This window comes from Anopheles ziemanni, chromosome 3, assembly GCF_943734765.1.
Source record: "Anopheles ziemanni chromosome 3, idAnoZiCoDA_A2_x.2, whole genome shotgun sequence".
Lineage (NCBI taxonomy): Eukaryota > Metazoa > Arthropoda > Insecta > Diptera > Culicidae > Anopheles > Anopheles ziemanni.
Genome location: NC_080706.1, coordinates 85,499,813 through 85,521,156, shown reverse-complemented (window position 1 = coordinate 85,521,156; position 21,344 = coordinate 85,499,813). Strand labels below are relative to the sequence as shown.

The 21,344-nt window shown below is 42.1% G+C and overlaps 3 protein-coding genes across 3 annotated transcripts in view; 1 reads left to right on the top strand and 2 right to left on the bottom strand.

Annotated features, from left to right (window-relative positions):
- The window catches only part of LOC131285688 (histone-lysine N-methyltransferase 2D-like), a 32,530-nt gene extending 26,216 nt beyond the window's left edge, over positions 1-6,314 (top strand). The window contains exons 17-19 of the mRNA XM_058314544.1: positions 3-3,544; positions 4,189-4,908; positions 4,995-6,314. Coding sequence (XP_058170527.1) covers positions 3-3,544; positions 4,189-4,908; positions 4,995-5,270 — 4,538 coding nt within the window. The 3' untranslated portion in view covers positions 5,271-6,314. The remainder of the gene's footprint in view (positions 1-2; positions 3,545-4,188; positions 4,909-4,994) is intronic.
- Positions 6,315-6,625: 311 nt separating this feature from the next.
- On the bottom strand, positions 6,626-8,184 carry LOC131287110 (tRNA dimethylallyltransferase). Its single transcript, XM_058316129.1, has one exon. The coding sequence runs from the start codon at positions 8,147-8,149 to the stop codon at positions 6,626-6,628; it is 1,524 nt and encodes a 507-aa protein (XP_058172112.1). The 5' UTR covers positions 8,150-8,184.
- Positions 8,185-13,265: 5,081 nt separating this feature from the next.
- Positions 13,266-16,043, bottom strand: LOC131285687 (sex peptide receptor). Its single transcript, XM_058314542.1, has 6 exons — positions 15,689-16,043; positions 15,349-15,479; positions 14,313-14,374; positions 14,101-14,223; positions 13,844-13,878; positions 13,266-13,555 (listed from the first exon to the last, which is right to left on the bottom strand). Exons 1-6 carry the CDS (start codon positions 16,041-16,043, stop codon positions 13,266-13,268), a joined length of 996 nt encoding a protein of 331 aa, XP_058170525.1.
- Between the last annotated feature and the right edge of the window lie 5,301 nt (positions 16,044-21,344).

The window sequence follows — 21,344 nt, the reverse complement described above, 5'->3', positions numbered from 1 at the left end:
AGTGTCATCGCCAGCCCCGTCACCGATCGGTCGTGCTGTGCCGAGTTTGATAACCAACCAGCGAGCTCCCAGCTTGGGAGTGGTTAGTTCGCTCGAGGCACAGCTTGCCCGACCAGTGATTCCTCCCTCGGCGAACCCGCCAGCCATACAGATCATCAGCACTCAATCGATTGCGGCTGCCATTACATCCACGGCCACGTCCGCATCAATCGCTACGCCGTCCTCCTCATTGACGTCGTCGTCATCAATGGTAACAACGCCTTCGACGCCCATCGCAGCCTCATCAGCAGGATCGTCAACTGCTATGGCTACCGTGACAGCCGTGGCCTCTTCTACTTCTGCAGTTGTTACGCCAGTTGAAACAACGAAACCGAAGCTGATATCGCGGGAAACGTCGTTCGTGTCGAAACCGGCCGGTATATCGTCGAGCCATCCGACACCGAACCTAGCTGCCAACATGCTTGCCGCAAGTATCAAGAAGGAGGAAATGTTACAAGCGGCAGCAGCAGCAGCAGCCGGATTCCCAAATGCTAGCACTACCATTGCACAAGGCGCAACGGTACAGGTTGAATCCGGCTCGATTACCGTGACCCAGATCCAAACTCCTCAGCCGGTGACGTCCAGTGGCTCCCAGCTCCCGATGGTAGCCACAAAACCCCCACAACAACAGCAACAGCTCACCATCCAGCAGCTACAACAGCAGCAACAGCAGCAGCAGGCCACAAATCCGAATGCGATTGGGCCGGTAGGCGGCACCATTGGTGAGACCAACATAACCATAATCAAGCGAGAAATCATCGCAAACCAATCACCGCAAACAACAGCTCAAGCGTCGACTGCCACAACAACCCCACTGCAAACGGCGGGTGGCATCAGTGTGACGGTAACATCGAAGAACACTGTAGGAGAACCCGATTCGAAACGATTCGCCCCAAGTCCGGTGATTGCGAATGATTCTACGACCACATCGGCTCCGGGATCACGACCCACAACACCCCAGCAGCAGTCTACCTCCAGACCTGCTTCGGTTACTCCCCGCTCGGGCACTCCGGTTGAAGGCAAAGAATCCGATCAGACACCTGGCGGGCAACAGCAGTCGCCATCGGTCGCTACGACAACCACTATGTCGAGCACGATAACGACACCCTCAACAATGGGACCTCCGACACCGTTGACGATGAAATCGTCTCCAGCAGCTCCCGGTGGCGGTGATCCAATGGCTGGCACCTCCTCCACTAGCACTGCCATTGCAACTCCTCCAAACAAGGAGGGACAGACGCAGGATGCTGCTCCTGCCGGTTCGGTTCCACCGGAAGTACCTGAGAAAACGGCAGCCGAAATTGCTCTCGAGCTAAAGAAGAAAAAGCGTCGAGAGTATCAGAAAAACAGGCGCCAAATGCAAATTCAGTCGAACAAAGACAACCAGTCACACAGTCAGGCGAAGAAGAAGCCGAAAAAGTCGGTAAAAGTGGAGGAAGACTACGACACTTGCATCGACAACCTGATGGCACAGCTGCGTCAGCTGCCACCTATGCAAATCCTCGAACCCCAATTGCCCCGAAACTACGGCGTATGCCCCGTGTTTGGCACGGGCGATCTGGCCAAGTTCACCAACCTAAAGGGCTACTCGATAGCATCCGGTGACCTGACGGGAAGCTACGGCAGTGCGCAGCTACCGTCTGTAGCAGACTTTTACAACACGAAACCGTTCGGTGTGAAAGACCCGCCACCAGAGCCGGTACCGACGTCGACACAGCGTGGCTTCTACGATCAGGAGTTTGCACCGATCAAATTCGAAACGGAGGAGCGTCATCGGTATGAGTTTGTGCGCGACCGGGATCTCGATTCGCCCGACACCATTATCAGCACCTCTAGCCCCGAGTGCATACGCTGGGAATCACCCATCTGCTTTCCCGGCTTGCGCTTGATCAAGGAAGAACCGGCCGAGGACGATCAGGTAACCGTCTATAGGCAAATGTCCCCAGTCATACCGATCCTGGCGCCCATTCCGATACGGCTGCGGAAGGGTATGACGTTGTCGGCTGAAGGTGGCCGTCCGAATGGGGTGTTCGGCTCAAACGAAAGCAACAAGGAGAACGAAGGCGGTAAGGACACTGTGATCGGCGGCATCAGGTCACGGTTCGGTCCACCGACTCCTCTGAAGGACACGAGCAATGTGACGGTCACGTTGACACTTACCTCCTCCGCTGCCGAGGACATTTTCGGCGTCTTACGTGACCTGGCAAACATACTGGACATTCCTCCACCGACGACGTACCAGATAGTGGAACGAACGATGTCTCCCACCAGCCAAAAACTGGGACTGTATCGCACCAAGGGGCGCGACGGAAAGGAAGGCACCTCGATCGACATTCAAACCATCCTGAACGGATCGGCCCGCTTCTGCCGGCATTGTGATGTGGTCATCCTGAACAGTATCATCATCGCACAGGCCTCCGAGTTTCCTTTGCTATCCAATGGATCGGCTGCTGCTAGTGGTCAGGAGTTGGAATCTGAAGAGCTGTACTTCTGCGGCGAGCAGTGCTATCGACAATTCAAGTGGCGTCCCACAAACGTCCTGGACGAGGAAGGAAACACCACACGAACCACCGAACAAACCGTGGTCCCCACAGGAAGCGGGGAAGGTCCTCCCGGTGCGAGCCGAAAGTCCACGGCTGTCAGCGGTGTAGAAATCAAGCAGGAAATTCTAGAGGACGTAGAGATGGAGGAAGTCGCCTCACAAAACTCATCCACGACGGACGCATCGCTGAGCGGAGAGCGCAAAAAGAAACACCCGGACGACGGTGCTCCAGAGCGGGACGTGCTTGTTGGAGCGCCACCTGCCAAGCAGGTGCGGGGCGTCCGGTACAAGACGTACAGTCCGAACTGCTTCCCCGTGCAGCGCTTCAAGAAGCCGACCGAGAAGGAAATCACTGAGACGTTGTTCCGCATGAGCATCACCGTGACTCCGTCGCCGAAGATGCCAGACGACACCCGGCGCTGCATCTTCTGCCACACGGTTGGAGACGGCGTGGCGGACGGTCCTTCGCGGCTGCTGAACTACGATGTCGACAAGTGGGTGCACCTCAACTGTGCCCTCTGGTCCGACGGGGTGTACGAAACGGTGAACGGCGCCTTGATGAACCTGGAGAACGCGCTCCAGCAGAGCCTAACCTCGGTGTGTGCGTTTTGCAACAATCTCGGCGCGACAATCAAGTGCTTCAAGACGCGCTGCGCCAACGTGTACCATCTGAGCTGCGCGATGAAGGATAGCTGTGTGTTTTACAAGAACAAAACCACCATGTGCCAGACACACGCACCGAAAACGGAGAAGGACTCGGAGCTGACGACACTCAGCGTGCAGCGGCGAGTGTATGTCGATCGGGACGAAAGCCGCCAGGTAGCGTCCGTGATGCATCACTCGGAGTCGAGCAACTTGCTACGGGTGGGCAGTTTGATCTTCCTAAACGTGGGTCAACTGTTGCCTCATCAGTTGCAAAACTTCCATACACCCAACTACATCTACCCGATTGGATACAAGATCGTAAGTATTATCCTTACTAGATTCGTTCTACAGGGCGCGTGATGAATTTTGGCAGTAAACTTTAACAAAACTTTACGGTAAACCACCGTAATTTTATTTCGCGCAAGTGTAAAGCAGTTAGCCGGTAAAAGTGTCGAAAAAGATTACAGTGTATTTATATGGATAAAGCAGACTTATACATATCGAATTCCTCCTTTAACTTAGAAAAAACTGACTGAAGCAGCACAGTTTAGCCCATCGTGGCATTTTTGAAAAATGATACCGATAAGCTCCGATAGGGTATTTTTGAAATCATCAGCGAACTATGAGATTGGTGATCAGTTTGTTTTGGGGTTTTATGGATTCAGATACCGTATAAAAAAGACGCCTTCGATCTGACTGATTGATGTTGGTGATTGATTTTATTCAAAATTCAGCGCGAGATAGAAAAACCGTGGCTGCTCTATTGCTCTCTTAGTTCGACATGGTTACGTTCGCTAATATGTGGTCTTCTGATACCTAACATAAAACGTTTCCCACTGCTGTCGGATTTGTCTGAACATTGGTACGCAATCTTCTTCGATATAAGAAATGTACTGCAAAACTTCGTCACGCATATATAAACTATTCAGTTCTAATTTGCATCATTACTCTGTTCCCCACAGATTCGTTTCTATTGGTCTATGCGCCATCCGAACAAACGGTGCCGATACATCTGCTCGATCGCAGATGTCAGCGGACGGCCCGAGTTTCGCGTACTTGTCCAGGAAACGGCTGAGCCAGACATAGAATTACGCGACGCCACACCGAAGGCCGTCTGGCATCGAATCCTAGAGGAGATGGCGCAGCTGCGCAAAAACTGCCACATCGTTCAGCTCTTCCCGCGCTATGTCACCGGTGAGGATCTCTTCGGGCTGACCGAACCGGCCGTGGTGCGCATCCTCGAGAGCCTGCCCGGCATCGAAACACTCACAGACTATCGCTTCAAGTACGGACGCAATCCGCTGCTCGAGCTCCCGTTGGCTATCAATCCGTCCGGGGCCGCCCGAACGGAGGCAAAGCTGAAGCACACGCTGTCGTGGAAAAAACCGCACACCCAGCGAACCGGTTCGGCCAGCCAGCGACCAACGTTCGTGCCGACCAGCTCGCCAGCCGGAGAAGTTGCCTGCCCGTACAGCAAGCAGTTTGTGCACTCGAAGAGCTCCCAGTACAAGAAGATGAAGCAGGAGTGGCGCAACAACGTATTCCTAGCCCGGTCAAAAATACAGGGCCTTGGGCTGTACGCAGCACGCGACCTGGAGAAGCATACCATGGTGATCGAGTACATTGGAGAGGTGATCCGCACCGAGGTGTCCGAATTGCGTGAAAAGCAGTACGAGGCAAAGGTAAGCACGGAAGGGAAAGCGAAGCCCGAGAGCTCTTATAACTCTTGACCCACCAATGATGTGTGTGTGATTTTTTCCCCCCACAGAACCGTGGTATCTACATGTTCCGGCTAGATGAGGAGCGTGTCGTCGACGCAACGCTCAGTGGAGGGCTGGCGCGATACATCAACCATTCGTGCAATCCAAATTGTGTCACAGAAACGGTCGAAGTCGATCGTGAGCTACGTATCATCATATTCGCGAAACGGCGCATCAATCGAGGAGAGGAGCTGTCCTACGACTACAAGTTCGACATTGAGGACGATGCCCACAAGATTTCGTGTATGTGTGGCGCACCGAATTGCAAGAAGTGGATGAACTAAGCATATATATACAATGCATACTCCTCAATCTGTAAAGATGTTTACATCCGTTTTGTCCAAACGCACACACGCACATGCTTTTTGCCCACTTTTATTCTAGTAGGATTAATTTTTGTTTCCCTCTTTCTACGGAACCTTCGTGATGCACGACTTTGACGACCATGTTGATAATTATGACGAAAGATTTTGTGTATATAAGTTCTATTTGTACATGGATATTTGGTAGCTAGTATTAATTCTATGTTGCAAATTCCGGTGTCAGCGCCATTGTGTCCACCACCATCGTTGGTGGTTTAGCAGATAGGTTTTGGCCGTACAAAAAGATGAATAAAATAATCACGAAATACAGTGCTTTTAGAAAGCAGTATGAGCTATGTAGTTAAAAACAAGTGCTGCAAACACTGCAGGTGCAGTGCACTGCAAGGGATGCTGCTCTGAACATTAAATGATACGATAAGTGAGTAGAACAATAAGTGATAGTTACAAAATGAAATAATGGACACGAAAATTTTTAATGACCATGTTACACAATAACGCATGTTAACGGATACTAAAATTGACCTTCCCCTATTGCTATTAGAATTAGGAGCAAAAAAGTATATAAAAAAATATATATACATAAATATATATTTTCGGACGATTATTTTAGCAGTCTATTTTGCTATATACAAGGTAATAGTCAACAATAGAGAACAAAAATGGCAATGGTGCAGAAGGAACAAATTATTGAAGAATAAACTTTAAAAAAGACCTATAAGAAGGACAAGTCCACGCTTTATGCCGTTGATCGTCACCGGACAGGCACCCATTTTCCGAGGGTGAAAAAGAAAATAAAGACCAGGCAAGATAAGGGTAATAGCAATGAAATAGTCTCGCCAACGGACAGGTGTACTGAGGTGAAGGTGGGATAGGATATAATTTTAAATATATATTGATAAATAAGACGACACAACTTTCACTATCAACCTCTTTTTATACCCCCTTTCACATGTTATTAGCCCGGTAAGGTAAAAAAGAACATTTTTAACGGTAGCAGGAAACTCGAGGCGCAATTGTACATGAATATATGCGAGCGATATGACGATTCAACTGAAACTATCTTGGCTTACGTTTATTTTATTCATTTAAGACAAGGTTCGAATTTATCAAATCAACGTTTTGCTTTTGCTAAAGTCAAGTCTCTCTTTGTATACCGTTTTGCCTTGGGTTTCATTGCAAACCCCTGTGCGATATTTGTTCAAACTAAAATCAAAACAATCAAAATTTTCTAATCCGTTTTCTTTGGGATAACGACCGTCTTATTAATGGTTTGTACAGGAACTTACATAATTATGTAATCATTATTAACTGCTTTACTACAACTGCTGCTCGCGAACTGATTTTGCCCTTTTCTGGTGCTTCTTCGAACGCATATGGATGCGCCATTGAAATTCGCCTATGATGACTCGCTGGCAGGATTCGCAGCGGAACGTTTTCTCTTCCTGCAAGCGATCGCGTGGATTCACAATCTTTGGTACACACGGGTACGGTGGCTCGCGTCCGGCCATAACTGCGTCTACGATGGTCCTCGCTCTGTCCAGCACTTTCGGTATCCAGAGAGATACATCGCTGGTATCAAGGGCGTAGATTGGTGGCACCTCTCGATCGGAGTCACAAAGAAACCGGTTGTTGATCCACTGCAGCTGCCGGCGAGAGTAGCGCCGCGTGACAAGCTTCAAGTAGGCGAGGCAATCGTTTAGCAGGCTCAAGCCGTCCGGATTGGGCTGTACGATATCAGTTTCCTGCCCGGTGGCGAGGTACTTCATCAGCTCTCGATCTTTGTCGGCATCGTACTGCTGCAGGTATTTCACGAACTCCTTGAAACCGATACTCTGCAGAATGCCTCGGTGGTAGTCACAGTTATCGTACGGTTGGACGTAGCTTTCATAGAAAGCCCGGATCTCAGGCAGTAGTCCTTGCGCAACCATTCCGTCCACCCGCGTATCTAACCGTTCGTTGAGTGGTTGCTGGTTGCACTGAAGCCACAATATCACAACGTTGTGGTATCGTAGAGGACCACCCAAACTGCAGGCACCCGGTGCTGTTCGCTGATCTTTCAATTTCTGGCTTATGGTGCACCGTCCTCCAGATTCAACGTACACCTCCAGCGCGCGGAGTATCTTCCGCTTGTTATTTGGATGGAGCCGATTAGCCGCCTCTGGATCAACACGCTTCAGGGCTTGGTGAAGCAGAACCGAATCGTAGCTCTCCAAAGCGTCCGCCGAGCCCTGCATGGTCGGAAGCTGGCTCACAAGCGCTTCCAATTCGCTCGGTGCTGCACCACCGCTCGGCTTTATGGTGGAAGGAGCGGAGTCCGGCGAAATGCGCCGCTTTCGAGGTCGTTCCCGCTGTACCCCGTCGCTAATTAAAACCTTCCAGAGAATGCTCTCGATGTAGTAGTTTGTGCCACCGACGACAATCGGCATCCGGTTCTCCTCTAGCAGCCGATCGATTATCGGCAGTGCCTTCTCCCTAAAGTGGGTCACCGTAAACACTTGGTCCGGTGTGACGACGTCAAGCAGGTGGTGCGTGGCTTGCTGCTGTTCCGCTTTCGTTGCTTTCGCTGTGACAATGTCCAGCCCTTTGTATACCTGCATCGAGTCGGCACTTATCACCTCCCCGCCGTACTGGGCCGCTAGCTGTAGCGATAGCTTTGTTTTGCCGGTGCCGGTAGATCCGAGAATCACAACAATCGGCGGAACCGTTCCGGTTTCCATCGGTACGCGGTGGTTCTGCTGTTGGTACAGAAAGGAAGTACTTACACGGGAAAATTTGCCGCCGGCAACGAACAATTTTCCTGACCACAACAATATACGCGGACAACGAATCATGTACCGCATTCGGAGTAAAAGCTAAACTTGTATCTTCTATGTTTACTTGCTGCATCGGAAGAGAATTTGACATTTGGTGCAAAGTAAAACATCAGTACGGCAGATGGCTCGAGCACTATCAAAACACCGGATGGCAACAAGTTGTAACCGCAATCGCGAATGTCAAATTTTATTTCATTGCAGTGAAATATTGCATCCGTCTATCCCCAGCTTAAGTGAAATAAACAGTTCCAGTTCGGCGTCGCATCAGAGCGGATGGTTAGCAGTGCACCAGATTCCTGAAAGGGTTAGCGGAAAAGTAAGGTTATCTTAGGCACGACCGCGTGGTGACGCCGAGCTGGAGCTCAGGTCAGACAAATCCTAGCTGCCGCACATCTCGTGCTGTTTGAATCAATCAAGCGGACCACGAGTTTTTGTGTCCTGACAACGGAAGGAATTATCCCTCCCGTGGACGGCGGGTGGACATATGGCTATTATAGCCGGTCCTTAAGGGAACAAATTGTGCGACTTAGCGTAGGAGGATATACCCCGACTCGCATATCGAAAGAAGAAGAAGAAGAAGTGAAATAAACAAACTAAAAATTTAAATGTTTCGCTCGCCTATTTCATTTAGAAAACTCCTACTTAAGCAACAGCTAGCTGTAATTTTACTCTCTGTCCATCCTGTGTCTTGGCCACCAAGACCGGCAATTATCATCTTCATTTTTGGGAAGAAAATAAACCTGACGTCGTGAACAAATCCGATAAAAATTGGGATGGGTTTTTAGCACTTTGCCGACCCCTGGTATAGTGCATGTGTTGCTGATGGCACCAGTTAAGTTGATATCCATAGCTCGTACAATAATGATAGGCGTGCAGTTTTGAGGAACAAAGTGCGTGCGCGTATGTGCAGGAACATCGTCTTTGGACAAATCTCAGTGTTGTGATACCAAGTTTACCAAGTGCTGACACCTGCGCAGAACATGGTGAAGCATACACCTCCAGATCTGAAGGTCCCCTCGTGAGGACACCTTGTAGGAGAGTGGATGGAGCCAAAAGGCGTAAACTACTTTCTGATTCGTCATGTGCAATAAGGACCCCAACGTCCTATCAACCTGTTCCCGCTTGGCAAAAGCCTGTCAGCTCAAGCAGGAAATGGTAAAAAATAGTTATGTATATTATAAAGATAATTTGACTAACTTAAAACTAAGACTAATCACCCAACGTTCAGACGAAACACCCGATCTGAATTAATAACCACCGAACTTTTAACCGTGTGCAAACCGTTGTGCGGAATGACGGACGACAAAGTTTTGGGGAACCTAAGGATTTAAAAACCACAGCACTTTTGATCGAGTAATTAGACGACTTACATTCGAATCAGACTCTCGTACGTACTCTTCACATGTCAGCTTTAAAACATCCACTGAACATCGTTCATCCATCCGGTATTATTCTGGCACTTTCCGTTAATTTAGTTGAAGGGTCCAATATTGAAATTTGATTATGGACTTAACGAATGCAACGTAAGCAGGTACATATATATTTTCCGATTTTACCATCGAACTCGAAGCGATAGAGGAAGTAACATCAAAACAACTCTTCATTCAATCCATAGGCAACTATATCAATCTTGTACTGGGTTTATTCGAATGAAAAATCAACAAAGTTTAAGCAAAATCGGACTTTATCTAGACACCCTTCCCCGCTGGGCCCAAGACAAAATCTGAGCCGTCTAAAAACGCGAATGGAGACCTCTTAGCAATAGCATGCTGCATAGCATACATATTATGGGCTATACATCATATGTAATCAGTTTTATAATACATATGTAATCAGTTCCATGAGGTAGTCAAACTTGTGTTAGTTCTCTTAAATCGTGCCTGTACTGTCCGATTGTCATAAACCCTGCAAAAAATAAACAGTAATAGCTCTTTTAAAGCTCATTGGTAGCCCTGCAAAGGATTATTGCTGAAGTTATACAACTAAAACCATTGTGCCACAAAGAGAAGGGACTATTTACTTATTGATCGCTGCTATCCTCAAGGCCGGTGACTGCTTCGACGGACTGTTTCGGCACTTTGGGTTTGGTAGCCATCCTTTTCGATAACTTCGTGGAGTTCTGCTTCGGAGCTACCTATTCCTGGTCCGCCTTTTTGAAACATCTGTGGTCTTACTCATTGATTTAAAACGTTCACAAATTGCCATGGGGTCTTACGCTTCGTTTACGTTTGTGCTCACTGAGACATGTTGACATTTCAGTGACTGCGTCTTCGACTGGGCTCCACTGTCGTACATAAATAAATTTCAATTTCACTCGCGGCACAGTATAGAACATCTAAAGATACTGTTTCATCTTCTTCTTCTTCTTGACGTAACGATCTTGTTGGTCATGGCTGCCCCGTTAAGGACTTACACAACATTTTACCCTATTTGTACGTGGATAGTCAGTCCTCTCGTACAGGGGAGGGTCCGGTCTCGGTTGGGATTCGAACCCACGCCGTCGAGCCGGCGCTACCGCTAGGTTGTCGCGGACCCCTTACTGCGCGGACTGTTTCATATTTCTATGACTATTTCCCTAATCGTTCTCAAAATATTAAAAATAAATACTGAATCTAAGAACTCATATCTACAGCCATCAGAAATGCATCAAAGTAATGTTTTTCATGTTTCAATCTCGAAGTTTGTTGTTGAAGAACTGCTTCGTTGTGAAATCATGGCATAATTTTGAGGTGGTGATATTACGATTATATTGTAAAATACTATGTAAATCAGTCTTAGACATATTTTGTTTCATTCAACCAATATCATTACCCCACTCGATACACTTTCAGGTAGATATACAGTGAGCCCACAAAGTATTCGTCTAGACGAAAATTTCTTGAAAACCCCATATTTTGGAGCGATGTAGGCTCAAAACATGCGTTTAAACGGCCATAGTCGGTAGAGGTTTGGTCAATTCGTATATATCAATAAAATTTGCTAGTACAACTTAACAACACTGGTGGCCATGGCGCAATATTACAAAAAAAGTATTTATAATGAACGCAAAAAGTATTCGTCTACTTCGGATTGTTGTCCTATTTTTGAGGCAACCAGCTTACTGTGTAAGGATATAATATTTTTTAGGGTATCCCTTTGCTTCAATGACACTTTTAAGTCTACGTGGCATGGAATTGACCAAATTTGTCAAGACGGTAGGCGGTATGCGGTCCCATTCTGCTTGTAAGGCGCCTTTCAACTCATCCTTGTTAGAGATTGTCCGTTTTCGAAGGTAATCATTTAAAATCTTCCATAGATGTTCTATCAGGTTCATATCTGGATTCTGTGGGAAGCGAATGGAGTTGTTTTGGGACATTATAACGAAGCCCCAACTTGGTATTTACGGCTGTGTGCTTAAGCTCGTTATCTTGTTGGAATAGGAATCTTCCATGAAATCCTAACTTCTCGGCGCTTTTTATACAACTGTTTTTCAAAATTTGAACATAGGTTTTGTGATCCATTACCCCATCAATGAAGTGCAACTGCACCACTCTTGCTGCACTCATGCACCTCCAAACCATGACGGAACTCTCACCATATTTCACCGTTGGAACAAGATTATTTGTTTGCATCTCAGTATTGCATTTTTTATGTGGTTAAAGCTCGTGGCCGACCTTTTCGTTGGTTATTACCGAATGTTTTTGAGTTGGAGAATCGATAAATTACCGATTGAGCTTCAAATCAAGAACTGGCCACAAGTTTTGCTAGCTCGTTGGTAGACTTGCATGCATTATGCAATCGAACGATTAGTTTTTCTCTTCAAAGGTTACCTCTGACGCCTTTTGACCTATGATGTGAACTAACTGGACATTCCAAATTAACACATTAAGTGCTACGTCCATTTGCACTGCATTCCGTTAAGTCGATAATTCGTCATAGGCCATCGACGGTCAGTAGTGAGCAGTGCTTGCATGTTGAACCATTCCTTGGCGATAGAAAACAATGTATAAAGAGTGGTAAAACAAAGCCTTTTGCCAAATTTTTGTTCATTTCCCGATACCTCCTAAACAAAAGATTTCAATAACGCGAACTGACCATATTATTTTAAGAAACGGGATGTACTGTCGGCCATTATAACCTGGTTTCCCTACAAAAAAAGACTCTGTCAGTTCCACAGGACTAAGAGAGCGCTTAACACGTTAATTCCAGACCGTGGTATGCTAGATTTCACTCAAATTGAAATATCACGTCACTTGCGTGATGCGCCATCAATTAGATTCAGAAAAGCCCACAGGAAGCCGGTCAATTTCCAACTAGACGAACACTTTTTGCGCTAGCAAAATATCAGCTTTTTAGTTTTTAATTTATTTTACTGTTAAGTTTTTCTATTTTTTTATTTTATCAAACAATGATAGCGCCTTGGCCATTATCACACTCAATCTGACCTTCGGAATTTTTTTTTGTGCGCCTACTAGGCTTTTAAATCGGGTCTTTCCAACAAATATTCGTCTAGACGAATACTTTTTGGGCTCACTGTAATTTTCAGAATCGAGCATGATCAAACGATAACATCAAGCGGTACACAAAACCTGCCTAAATAATGCCATAAATAATGGCAATGTTTTCCTTCATCCGTTATTCCAATCCACACTACTGTCTTAACGGAGTTTCGGTGATTCGTATAAACATTTCTGGCAGGCAATGAATTGTTTTTGCAGTAAGTAATGGCTTCCGGTTCTGGTTTGCTACGACCAACAGCAATTACATTGATTCATCTCGTAAAAAAAGGCCACGAGAACCAACAGCTGAGGCGCTAGTTGTATTCTTCTTATATAAATTCTTACATGACAACGTAACATTGGACTTAAAAACCGTATATTATGAAAAAACGTTCAAATGGCTAGAGAAATTGCATGGAAAAGAGAACACCCTTTAGTAATTACTTACTTTGTTTTATCTTTATAAGAAAATTCGGAATGGTATTTTTGTAACCACTACATATTTTGGAAAAATAGGTATTTGTAAACGAAATGAGTTTTATTCATTAACCTAAAGCTGTAGTGAAACTGCTTATGGTAAAAACAGTTATTTTGACGCCACCAATGTCATAGTAGAAGGGGTCACTTAACACGTGTTTTATTCCATATAAATTGTCGATCGACGGTTATAACACAGTCTCATTTGTAAATGTTCTTGGACCGTTAACTAATGAGTACTTTGAGGACTCGTAGTCTGTCTTCGTTCCCGGTTGTTGGCGAGATTTTATGAAGATTTCTTTAAAGGTTTCTCGAAACTGGCGCGACATACCGCAGTAGATGGCAAAGTTAATGGGGTAACTAACTATAAGAAAAAAGTTCCCGAACAAAATGAATAGATTTGCGACGTAGTAATCAAGGAACTCGTAGATCAGTGATGATATGATATGCATTGCCGTTATCACACCGAGAGGTATTTCTACTAGTAGAAAAACTGAGACAACGACAATTAACATAAGCGTAGTGCAGTTGGAATCACGTAATCGTTTGCATTCCCGTTTCTTGTTTTCCTTAAACAGCCGTTCTCGTTTTTTCTGCGCCTGTTTCATCGCACGAAAAAGTAGCACATTAAGGGCTACTAAACTGGCGCATGGTGTTAGATGTACGAAAATTATTCGAAAAGAAAAGTAGAACGTATAATAGAAGTCTTCACTAATGTACTCGTGAATCCAGTCAGCTGTTTCTATGTGGCATACGTTCGTCTGGCTTCCGTTCCACTCTATCGTAACAAGTGAGTATGATCTGAAAATATATAATATATATATATAAGATATATTATAATTATTTTGCTCAATTTAAAAAATTATTCAGTTATTTTATTTAGTAGTTATGATTATTATTATTACGATTCGACACAGCTTAAAAGTTAACACAAGTGAGCAATGGTCAATTTTTGTTACATTGTATTGTTCTATCAATAAAATGCATGTATATTTTTTTAGTAATGCCTGAAAGTTTACTCACTTGTCGAAGAATCTTGTACTTTGATGCAGCAGAGCGGCTATGCATATGTAAGCAATACATTTTTTCACTCTTGGTATAGTACACCATGTTCGCGCTGTTGGAGCATGGCATACGTAGAAATATCTGTAGGATTGGAAAAACCGAGCTTTTAGTTCAAATAAGGCTAATATAAAGTTCGAAGAAAGTTTTAGTTGTTGTTAGCAAAATATCACCTCTGTACAGCTAAGGCTAATGTTAGCCAAACTGAAGCCGTATGGCACATCGCTGGCAGGATCTGAAATGAAGGATAATATAGCTTATATTGTTTCAAAATTATGGTAAATATAACCATAAAAAGCTTACTTCCAAATTGAAATATTTTGGAAATAAGGATTTTTTTTTCGATATTTCGATCAACGAGAATTGAAAACGATATTGATTTTTCTTCAAAGTTTTAGGATACTGAACGAAAAAAAAATCCGATAGTACACGATTAATACCTCCATAAGAAAATTTATCGTTTCAATAACGCCTTTACAATTATCAATTATAAGGTCAATTCTTATAAAGTTTTCTAATTTTTTTCAATATATCAAACAAATACAATATAAAAAAATCTGTACAGCTAATAAGAGCTATAACAATCAGTTTTCAAATTTTCGACCAGATAATTAGGAATAGTTCAACAACTAATAAATGCAATGCAAATCCATGAGTCATCTACTTAAACTACAAACAAAGGACACTGAAGATAAAATACAGTAAACTCTCAAATATTCGCGATTCGTTCCGGGGTGTCTTCAATGCTCGATAAGGGTCTCGGTTATGAAGCACGGACACACAAAAAAGTTGTTTATTCAAAATTACCAACTGTTAAATTTCTTCTTGGAAGGCAATACACATAATGTGCCAGTACCACCGAGAGGTCTGGATAGATCATAACAACCAAAACTTATAACCTCTCTACGGCAGATGTTTTCATTTTGCTACAACAGTTTCCCGTCTTATTTGCAAAAATAAGACAAAAAGTGAAAAATGCTTCTATGAATTAAAGAACTCGCCTAATCATATATTGGTCAAGTTTAGATTTTTTTTCATAATTTTATGTATCAAATTTTATAAAACGATATGCCAAGTATCTCGAACCGTCATGGACCATAATAAGTATTTAAACTTCAAACTTTAGTTAAATTTGATGTGTCAAAAACAGGTGGCCTAAGTATATTTAATAGTTTTGGTATATCGTACATTGCGGAATAATACACTTACTTCGTTTAGGGCATTCCAAACGTAACATGAGATAGTCAACGAGAGAGGTTTGTAGTGGTTACCAAAAGTGTACATGTACATTAAACCTGGTGCAGGAAACAGTAAGGTAAACATATCACATAGCGCCATTGCTGAAAGGGTGAACAAAAAAACGGCGCATAAATATTTAACATTCGAGTAACACTGTTTGAGAATACAATTCCGAGTAGTCAGAATTGAAAATATTGAAATTTTAATATACATTTACCAATCGTTGAAATGTTATGGGCTAATAACACTGTTTTCTTTTTTGTAACTTTCTTTAGATAACCGTTCTGATACAAATATGCTACAAACTTACCCATAAGGACGCAATTTGTTGGAGAAACCATGCTTCGTTTACTCAAAACTATAACAATCAATGAATTAGCAGTTAGAGTGACAAGTAGCAGCGCCGGAGTGCAATAGCCATATAAGGGTATGCTATAGTTCAGGATCGTCTCGCAAGAAACATTTAAATAAGACATGTTTCCGTCGGAGGCAATGCAGTTGTAATAATCGTAGGAAGAGGCGTTCTCTGCATGAACACTGTCGTAATCTGCCGTATCGTATACCGTTGAATCTAACATTGGAAAGTTATTTGGCGTTGTCGTATCGTTGTGCAGATAATAGCTTCGGTACGTAGTTGGAACGTTGGATGGAAAACTGGACTGCATTTTTGGGTTGTGATCTGCTTCTCTAGGATCATATTGTTCATTCAGTAACATAGCTATCAAATAATAAATAAAACGTATTTAATATTAAAATTTAACAGATATTGGTTGTCAGCTGACTACACTAAACGAAAACGGTCTATCAATTTTCCGGACTAACGTCCAAATTATGGACTCTACGTATCAGGAGAATAATATCTCCAGCGTTGCTGTCTTAAAATAGATAATGATGAAATATGAATCTGGGTATCCGTAATTAAAATCTGGTAAGACGTACTTTGCCAGATTGCCCAGTCTCCCGACAAATTCATGTTTTAATGAAATTAATCATATTTTATATTTGTAGAAAAAACTATCAGCCAACTAAGTTCACTTTCTATCGTATCAGCATTAATTAAATTTAAATAGCAATTAAAAACAAGATAATATACCTTAACCGAGCAATTGTATATGTTGCCAAGTGTGGTGATTCCAAATAGCAATTAGAGATAAATCATTCCCGTGGGACAAACAAGTTTAGATGATAACCAGACAAGCGGCTATCGTTTGAGTAGAGGATACCGAAAGTCGGCTGAAAAGGGACGCAGTTTACCCCCAGCCATAGTGGTGCGAAATGTCGGTTAAAGCAACAAGTAGAAAACGGTAACCAGAAAAAAACCCTCAACATGAGGGTGGCAGGTGTTTGGGGATCAACTTTTATAATCTAACTTTTTAGTTACTTTGTTCCTAATCTCGTTACACGAAATAAGATTCAACAGGATTCAATTTAGGTAAATAATATGTCCAAAAGCATGTTCAAACTGCTCAAGGTGTATGTATAGCGTTAAGCCAATCCAATTGTCAGGTCACCTGTAATATTGACGCTAAACTTTTTACTAAATACGTATATTTATATGTACTAACTGCATTTCACTCGAGAAACAAAATAAATTTGAAGCCTTAAACAGTTTTTTTCAAAGACATAATTGTTTAAAGATGGATATTGAATCTCAACGTAAGTGACGTAAAATTGCTTTCCTAACAAAATTAACTAAGAGTAAAAATCAAATTAGTTGGAAAGTGGCTTGCAGGCCACGCAGTAGTATGTTTATGTGGGAGAAAAAACCATTCTTCGAGAAAAACATATTTCACGGAGCACTCAATTTTAACCGCTTTGTTATTGTGTTTTAGCGCACAGCAATTTGCTACTGGTAATCACAATTTCTCATCTTATTTTCACTTAACGTATCACCAACACGATTCGCTAACGATGCCACTGAAATCATTGCTCAAGTGTTTTAGTTATACTACATTCACATTAGTCCTTCGCATGATAAACTTCAGAGTAATTACCCGAAATAAATAGAGCTAGATAGCGCACGTTCGATCACGTCCGCGTTCACCGGCAAACTAACGCATTTTGGCTTGGCTGGTGATGCAAGAGCTGAGGTTTACTCAGAAATGTATTCGAAATGCTGGAAAAATGCGTGTTGGTGAGTTTGCGGGAAAATTCTCTGGATATTTTTGAGCAAGATTGTAGAGCGCAGTTGCGCAGATGAGTTCCTATTTTTATTGAGACAAGAAAAGTTTGGAACTCAAAGTGAAACCAGGAATTAAACAATCTAAATTACACTCGCACCTAAATGTTCTACAGAAAGGTCGTTGAAACAGTACACGCAAAAACAAATCGTCCAAGCTTATTTTTTTTAACTAAAGAAAAACAATAACCATGGTTAATATATACATAAATGAAAAGTATAAAACGTTAATTTTCTGTTTAAATGTACATTCAAACTTGTTACTCATATACATAAGTATCAAAGTAAAATTAATCTTTTCCGATAGGAAGATTGTTGAGCTGGCGGAAGACATCTAAATATGAGATCAAATATATGGTTGAAGCCATAATAGACATTAGTTGGCGTTATTTGACCGAACTCATAAACCATCGGGATGTGAATAACTTTCTGGAATATTTGACGGACGTTTAGGAGCCGGCGATACTAAACGTGTGCTATTTATCACATAGTCATAACTTCATTCGAAACCAGGGAAAAGGGGAAACCTCCATGGCGTTATGAGCAAGCTGGCCTTAGTTTCTCAATATTGATTGCACTATTTTGCGGGTAACTTGTGTGACAACAGATTATGATAAATTGCACCATAAAAGAAGCGCGCGTTACCCATATGGCATCGATGCAAGGTGGTGTCGATACTGATCTGGAAAAATATTCAATTGCCATAGCTAGATGTCGTGGACCTGTTGTAGTTATAGGAAAAAGTAGAAAGGAAAAATATTCTCTTATAGCCAGAGATATATATCTTTATGTTGTGTAGATATTTTAATTTGTCGTGAACCCGACCCCTTTTCGATAACAATAATGTATGCGAACACGTACATGTGGTTTTCAAAGAACCTCGATTAATAAATGGAATATGCAAAACGCAAAAAAAATGATGGAAACGATAATTGAATATGAAATACACATTCCCGTTGAAAGCTATTACTTTTGATTTATAAAGCAGTTATTAATTTTGAAATATCAGGATGCGTTGGGAAATAAACAAGCACTTTTAAACATTATTTTTCAGTATATGCATAAAACCGAAAAGCACTTGATGGTAAATTCAGCTTTTATTCATTTCTTACTAGTTCACCATTGTATTTTAAATATGTTTAAACTAAATAGTTAAGTCATAGATAGTCTCATTCGACGCATCAAGACGCACATGGTATTGCAATTTGCATACGCAGTTTACATCTCGATGTTAATTTGCTTCTAGAAATCTGAAAAAAGAAAACACATAACTGAAGCTAAAAAATAGTTTAAACAGTTCTTGGATAGCAGTTTATTTTAAAAGTTAAATGCAGCATTGAGTTTGCTTCCCTTAAAGGACAACAGTTTAAAAGCATAGTTGAAAATTGATAAAACCATCACTATCAGTATTGAGCTGCCCGTCAATATAGCGATAAGAGCAGTTTCTAATGAAAAGAAAATAAAAGCACTTAAAAGCATATGCTTCCATTTGAAGTGAAAGCTCGATAGCTTCATAGAGCAGGGACTTGCATATGACTGAATCAAGCTGCATGTGGGAAGCGTAAGAACACCGAACGCTTCTATTGATGTCTAGTGTCCTTCATCGCTGAGTTCAACGTTGTGGTTAGTCTGGCGCCAAAGTGTTTGTTTCTACACACGAAAAAAAAATCCCGTGGCCATGTAGACTTCGCATGCTGGTTTGGAATTAAATGGATTGTGACAAAAGAAATAAAATGAATTCTGTTGAACTGTTACGTATGTTGAAAGAACCTCGAATAAACATGAATGAATGTAACCCACGAGTGCGAGGCAGTAAGGTTGAAACATGTACCATTTTTTTTTATCAAGCAAGGTAATTCTTACGCAGCACCCAGCTTCAGTAGAGTATTTGCTTTCGGTTGTTACGAACTTTTTTTTTAAATCAATCATTTTTGTCATTGCCACAGATAATCTTCACACGTAGAGTAGCGCTAAGTGACCCATTTTTCAAGCTGAATTATGTTTTAGCGTGTGTTATCCGAAGAGAATAAGCAACTATTACAATCCAGTTGAGAGAAGACGAATAAATGTGATTTAAATGATTTATGGCAATTTACATGATTTAGAACATTTTTCTGCAACGCTCGTTGTTCAATAACTATGCTAACATATTGAATGTTTTAATATTAACTGTAATCTATAGTAACATGTTAAATTTTATTATAATATTAAGTTTCTTTTTTACTAACTTCAGGCAAATATATTTGTTAAAATGAAACATGTTAAAATATGTATATTCCAATTCTAATAAATAGACGCACGAACCGGCATTACGACTGTTATTCAAGGGAGAAGTCTTGTAATGTACAGCGATATTGTAGATGATCTCATGAATATTTCTGGAGAATATGTTGACTTTTGGGTGGGGAGGAACAGAATTGATAATACTGAATAAATTTGTTTCATTTACAAATTACTGGCGGACTTCTTATTTTACAACATCTTAAGACAATGACATGATTCAATAAAATATTAGTATGTAATTGTTGTACCTTGTTAATACACTAAATTAACGAACTTTAAAACTTTTCAACTTTGCAATAAACGCGGAGTTATCCGTGGCGAAAACTTCAATCTGTGTCAATGCTACCGGATTCATACCGAAAACGACTTATTATATTTTTAAGTTTAATATTGGACAAAAATAACAATACTTTACTACTACCCCTTGCTCTGTTGTATGTACAATGAGCAGAAAGAAATCTTATTTCACGCTTGAACGCTGAACCCTCTGGCTTTTGTCACTGATACACAGCTTTAAAGTATATTTTCGCATACCTTTAATACAGAAACACTAGCATGCCTCTTTTTTCACGGAATCTGAACCTATACGCTACATCCATTGCTTCGTTGTGTCTAGGTCACCAGTAGAGCATAAGAACGATACTTAAGATTGCTTAAAGTCAATCGTACATGATAACAGATATCCTGGTTCCCGCGGTAACTCTTTTTGTTTTTGCTAGGGAGCTTTTGGTCTTAGTCGTAATCAACAATTTAAGACCACTTTTGCTAGCTAACGGTCTTCTCTTTCGGTTTTTCCCGTTTCGGTGCTTCCCATGCGTCCTCTTGTTGCGTATCACTGATGCAATTTTGCAAAGAAATTCCGGCTCATTGTGATGGAACGGTTTACAAACATAATTTGCTGTTCTTAACATAATTAGGAAATATAATACATTCGCATCAGCAGCAAATTTAGTAAAACATGGCCGAGGGCTATCGACCATGAGCCAAATAGAGGCACTCAAACTTCATACAATTTAGATTACTTCAATATAAAAAGTTGAATATAGAATATGGATAGAATGATTGTGTTTGTGATTACTTTTACACATTAACACATTTTAATAACGTTTGCATTTAAAAAAATAGGCAAATTTTCATTGGCGCTAAGAAAAAAGTTAATCAAGCTAATTGAATAAAGTCAATTTCTTTTTAGTACCTTAGAAAACAATTTCGACGGCCAGTAAGCCGGCTTCACTGTCCTTGGCCGGAACTTTAGCCTTAGTCGACAAAACCAGTCATGTAAGAATGTTTTCCAGTTGTTGTGAGGCATTCATGACCAAATGCTACTCCGTTCGGAATTTATAATGTTTTAATAGGTCCTACCTTTAAGTGTTGTAAATTTTTTTTCGATTGGTTGCAGTTGAGAGTCATAAGGAAGGGTTAGCAGTGCTGGGTATATTAATTATATTTGACCCATTCAACTCCTCCGATGATATTTGGGCATGATTTACTGTGGCCAGGTATG

What these genes read in the sequence shown, in the direction of transcription:
- LOC131287110 (XM_058316129.1), bottom strand. Translation starts at nt 8,149, where the DNA reads ATGCGGTACATGATTCGTTGTCCGCGTATATTGTTGTGGTCAGGAAAA.
- LOC131285687 (XM_058314542.1), bottom strand. Translation starts at nt 16,043, where the DNA reads ATGCAGTCCAGTTTTCCATCCAACGTTCCAACTACGTACCGAAGCTAT. An exon ending in TTTGGAATGCCCTAAACGAA is followed by an intron (nt 14,375 to 15,348) that starts GTAAGTGTATTA and finishes CCTTCATTTCAG; the next exon opens with ATCCTGCCAGCGATGTGCCA. An exon ending in AGTACAAGATTCTTCGACAA is followed by an intron (nt 13,879 to 14,100) that starts GTGAGTAAACTT and finishes ATATATTTTCAG; the next exon opens with ATCATACTCACTTGTTACGA.